Source organism: Chaetodon trifascialis, chromosome 6 (genome assembly GCF_039877785.1).
Source record: "Chaetodon trifascialis isolate fChaTrf1 chromosome 6, fChaTrf1.hap1, whole genome shotgun sequence".
NCBI classification, from domain to species: domain Eukaryota; kingdom Metazoa; phylum Chordata; class Actinopteri; order Chaetodontiformes; family Chaetodontidae; genus Chaetodon; species Chaetodon trifascialis.
The window spans coordinates 14,937,501-14,942,907 of record NC_092061.1 but is presented as its reverse complement, the minus strand read 5'-3'; the positions used below and the strand labels follow the sequence as shown (position 1 = coordinate 14,942,907).

The 5,407-nt window shown below is 40.1% G+C and overlaps 1 protein-coding gene across 1 annotated transcript in view; it reads right to left on the bottom strand.

Moving 5' to 3' along the window:
• Positions 1-713: 713 nt before the first annotated feature.
• LOC139332639 (tricarboxylate transport protein B, mitochondrial) overlaps positions 714-5,407 on the bottom strand; it is an 18,046-nt gene continuing 13,352 nt past the window's right edge. Inside the window, exons 4-9 of the mRNA XM_070964690.1 lie at positions 4,380-4,518; positions 3,950-4,034; positions 3,678-3,782; positions 3,433-3,548; positions 3,220-3,293; positions 714-2,880 (exon numbers count right to left, since the gene is read on the bottom strand). Coding sequence (XP_070820791.1) covers positions 2,766-2,880; positions 3,220-3,293; positions 3,433-3,548; positions 3,678-3,782; positions 3,950-4,034; positions 4,380-4,518 — 634 coding nt within the window. The 3' untranslated portion in view covers positions 714-2,765. The remainder of the gene's footprint in view (positions 2,881-3,219; positions 3,294-3,432; positions 3,549-3,677; positions 3,783-3,949; positions 4,035-4,379; positions 4,519-5,407) is intronic.

The following is a 5,407-nucleotide window of genomic DNA, read 5'->3' as shown; positions in this document are numbered from 1 at the left end:
GGGATTCACAGATGTTTTTGAGGATCTGGCAACAGCTCCACCTACTGTTTAAGACGAACTTTTGGCATGTGCTGCAGCATATGTGATATGTACAGTACTGTATCAACATCAATTATAATCCTTGATAGTATATAAATTATTCTGGAATTTTCCATATTGAGTACTTTTACTTTTTGTATTCAAGTGGATTTGATGCTAATTCTTTTGCATGCTTTGAATGCCTCACTGTTACTAATGACAGTATTTCTATAGTGTGGAATTACTACTTTTACTTGAGTAAAAGGTTGGAGTGTTTCTTCCACCACTGACACATAGTATTTCAGTGTACTTCCTCATCCAGGCCAAAATATCCACCACATGCCGTCCTCACTCCCATCTTCTGCAGAGAGCTCTGCATTCCTTCTCACGACAAACACGGGGGCACCGGGGATTTGAAGTGTGTGTGTGTGTGTGTGTGTGTGTGTGTGTGTGTGTGTGTGTGTGTGTGTGTGTGTGTGTGTGTGTGTGAGAGAGAGAGAGAGAGAGAGAGATGGATAGTTGAATCATTCTACATGAGCATCAGCCAAAAGTGGAACAATGAGTTCCCTGTTCGATTCCTCCCCTACCTGCCCCCCATGGTTTGTCCCAACGTGATCTGCTGTAACCAAAAGGGCAGAACAACAGATGAACGACAGAGGGAGGATAAAAAAAAACAACCAGTCTGCATGCTTTCAAGTTTTCAGATGCTTGATTTAATGAGTTTTGAAACCCCCCAACAACAAAGGAGTTAACATTAAGCACAGACAAAAGGAGGGCACAGTGTTTATTGCACAAGCTTCATCATAAAGAACCTACACACAAAGCCTTTGAATACATTGATTTGCTTTGACAATAACATTTTCTCTTGGCTATTTGGCAGTAAAGAACTTTTTCTTTTTCTTGGACAAACTGAAAAATAAAAAAAGCTGAACAGTAATTTATAAATATGTGAAATATGATCCTGTATCTGTTTTGTTAGAATTACATACTCGTTGTAATACATACACTGTTTCACATCACTGCTGATGACACAAGTAGGACAAGCAGTTCTTATCATGTCTTATTATAAAAACAACATGACTGGACCACAGGATTCTCAAATTGCCAGTAAGGTGATTAATGAGTTTAATAGGTTGATAAAAGATGAGGATATTTCTCAAGTACCAACAAACTCAGCAGTAAAAGGCACATGAGTGAGGAGTAACAACAAACCCTGAATGAATCATTGCGCTGGAAAAGCATTGAACAGACTGTGATTCTTGGTGATTTTCGCTGGAAAATCCCTTCACAGTAAATGAAGCCGTGTTAACATACAACCCCCCCTTCACTTGTTAATATCAGCCCAAGAGTGATTTCCTGAAAAACTGAAAAGAAATATATAAAGCAGAAGAGTATATTTCTTCTTTCCTCTCCATTTAATGGCCTCAAAAAGCCTAACATTTATCTTGTGACCTCTGGAGGGGTCCTGACCCTTAGGTTGGAAACCCCTGGTGTGGGGAGACTGTAAACTGCTTATAAAGTAAACAGAAGACAAATGATCATCCAGTGGTAGGAGCCTGGTGTTAGGATATGACCTGATGAACAGGAGTGCTTCCAGTTAAGGGGTAAAAGAGGTCTGAGGTTACTTTGTCTGCATGACTCAGTGTCGCTGGGTCAGTTAGACTCACAGTGAAATACAGCAATAAAATATTTTCCTAACATATGAAATTCATCTTTACACAAAAAAACTTGACACAAGTGGCACAAGTTAACAGCAAATAGCCTCTAAACCAACTAGATATTCAACATTCAACTTCCGATAAATGCATTTATAGAGTCACGACAAGTCATGATATTTGCTCTTCTCTTGTTAAGATCATTAAGCTACTTCTGCATGTTCTTACTCTGAACACACCTTCATAGTATAACAAGTCTGGCATTTGGCACAAGAATAAAATATATCTTACGTGACAAAAAAAATATAATGCTGGTAATTAACTAAATTGCACAGTATAAAAATAATTGTCATACTATAGATGTAAAATCATTGTTTTAAAGGCCTAGTTATGGATGTTGCTGCAGTTTATGTGACTGTAAACTGCAACCAGCTGCAGTCTGGCTCCTCAGGATTTAAAACCATATTAGGCACAAGAAGAGACAGAGAGCAACACTAACTGAAGAAAATCCAGTATGACACCTGCATACTCACAGTAAACATTAGTAAAACAGCTGTGAATGACCAGAAATGATGTTCTTCACTGAAGGAGGGCATTTTACAAAGCAGGTTTACACACAAAATGAACCAGATAACATGAAAAAAGCTGAAATTTCTGCAATTTCTGTTTCTAAGCAGTTGGCGTTGACCCTAATATTCAGGTTTTGGTTCAAATTTAGGAAACGATGATGCATCTCTGGCACAAAACACCTTTTTTTTTAACAATTAATTGGTTCACTTTATAATCCCACTTTGTGAAACTGACCCTTGGTCTTGTCTGTGTCTTGGTGCCGAGCAGCAAAGCTCTGAATACACTCCAGCTGTCCAGATGTGGGTGACACTGGGCCTCTATTCAGGCTTTACTTTTGCCCTGCAGCCCCCATCTATGAGCTCTTTAACCTCCTGGTTAGCATATGACACTGATCTGAGTTCAGCTCTTTGTCCCACCCCCTCAGTGGCTGGTTTTAGGATACAGAGGAGGTCTGCCAAACTCGGATCTGTGTCTGATGCCTGGGACACAGGAAGCTGCCGCCCGCCCTGTACATCCGGCAGCTCAGTCTGTCTTCCAGACCACATTAAGCACCTTCACCACCTCCTCATAGATGATGAAAACTATGGCCACATCCAGACACACACGGCCCAACCGAGGAACTGTCCCTTTATAGAAACTACAGATGGAGAGAGAGAGAGAGAGAGAGAGAGAGAGAGAGAGAGAGAGAGAGAGAGAGAGAGAGAGAGAGAGAGAGAGGTGAATATAAAATATTCCTACTGAATGTATTCTGAAAAAACAAAACATTTGTAAAACATTTGGACCAAATCTTCAATATTTGTAGACTTAATGTCTTATGCTATATGTTCAACACTAGGGTTGAACTGGAGCTGACAGGTGTTTCCAGTGTTAGCCAGCAGAGCCGTTGATGCTTGCTGTGATAAAAGGGGACAAAGCCTGCCGTGAAACTGACACTATAAACCAAAGCTACACTAAAACAAAGAGGAGGTGTACTCACGCTGCCAAGCCCTCATATCTCATGATCTTTAAAGCGCAGTCCAGCGTGTTTTTATATTTATGTGCTTCCAAACCCTTTGGAAAGAAAACAGAAAACATTGTTATTTCTAGTCAGCGTCAGTAGGTGGCGACAACTTGACAAGTTTGGATTTAAACATCGGCTTGGAAAACAAAAACCTGCACTTCATAATGGCCATCATATTACTGTGGGTACCTGCATCCTTGTCTTGATGACATCTAGGGGGGTGTTTCCAAAGACACTGGCTGCTCCAGCTATGGCTCCAAAGACTCCAGTCACCAAGGGATTGATAGCTTTATTGGGGTTATCACCTAGCGAAGTGGACACAACAGAGGAGTCAGTAACAGCAAATGTATTAATCCACATTTAGTCCTGGTTCTGAACAAGTGAACAATATATATACATTATATAGACAAACATACATCCTTATGCACACTGACCTTTGTACCAGTTCTTGAGAGAGGTCATCACAAAGAATCGAATAGCTTGGTTGGAGCCTTGTTTCAGGACTGTGGCGGTGAGACCCTGGTATGTCCCTCTCAATCCTGGAAAGGAAAGAAAAGAGGGCAAATTTATTTTGCTCTTCTTACTTTTAGTTAAAAACATCATGTCTGGATGCCAGGCTTTTTAATAAACGCAATGTTTTCAGCTGCACTACCCTGCCTGACCAGTAGATGTCAGGTGGATCACAGGCACTGAAGCCAGTCTTTACCTTCTGCCTTGATGATCTCTCTGACTCCATGGAAGAAGCCTTTGTACTTGGGATTGGCTGAAGTCTGGTCATGAATGAATTTAACCTTGAAAGATGAAAAAAAAAATGACATTAAAAACCTGAAAATGTTGCTTTATTATTACAGAGAAGAGCGACATACAAGGGGGTGAAATCTGGACAGATGTTTAACCTGGCCTTCTTTCAAAGACACTTCCAAATGACACAGATTTTAATGAATGTGTAGAGACACAATATCAAAGTATTTTATTGAAGATGTAATTAGATGAGAAGAGTGCTTCATTTTTCCTTTGTCTAGGTGGTTATGAATGTCCTGATATTCGAGCTGGCTGCACATCTAGTGTGCATGACACCAAAAAGTAACAAATTAGTCAAATGATAAATGTGACCACAGATCAGTTTAATAACATACCTTGACAGTTTCCATGGGACAGACCACCAAAACAGCCTCCATCACTCCGGCTCCGAGCCCGCACAGCAGGCCTCTGGTGCTGTCCAGTCGACCGGACTCATCCTTCGCACGGTTGCTGAGGAACTCAAACACCCCAAACCTGTGGAGCAGAACAGAGCCAGCAGGGAATTACAGCACGAGTTAACACAGCGCTGCACTATTACAATTATTAATTTACATTAATGTAGATTCTTAGATTAGTAAAGGTGAATAAAGGTTCTTTTGTGGTTGTGCCTTTGCTCCTGTTCGAACAATATTTCCTGCGTTCCTGTTTCAACAATATTTTTAATCTCGAAGTCAAGTCACAATTTGTTAAATCACTATCGGTCGCCGAACGATGAAACACAATGGTGACTGAGCTTATGGCCCACTGATGAAAGTACTGCATGATTTTTATTTTTGCTCTAACATTCAAGGAAAAAATGCTGTATTCAGTTAATTTTAATGCGAACCAAACATTTCCTGCTGCTGCAGCTTCACATTAAAAGCATTTAACTGCTTTTATTATGAATTAGTCACTGTGAGCTTTGCACTGACGACTATTGTTAATCAAAAATGCATCTACTCAGCAAGACAAGGGTCACTGTCGACATATTTTGACAGCGGACGAGTTTGAAATACACAGCACAATAACAAACTCTTTTCAGTATCAGTGCCCTGCTCTTTAAGGACTCATGCCCTGTGCAACATAATAAAGATGATGGAGAATTACTGCCTGACCGTTTTATTAAAATGACAATTGTTTGTTTTTATGCTCCCAGAATTCTGTGACCTGTAGTGGATTTGCTGTTACCACCAGGATCTCCAGGTGTCACCAAATCAACCAGGACCGAAATCTTCAAGAGTGCCACTTTAAATCATTCTGCTATTTAATTAACGCAGCTTTAATTACAGAGGATCATTTTCCAGTTCATGTTTCGTTTAATAAAAACGCTTTAGTAAAAGGCCAAAGCAAATGAGTAAAATGACAAATAGATGACAATAGTGTA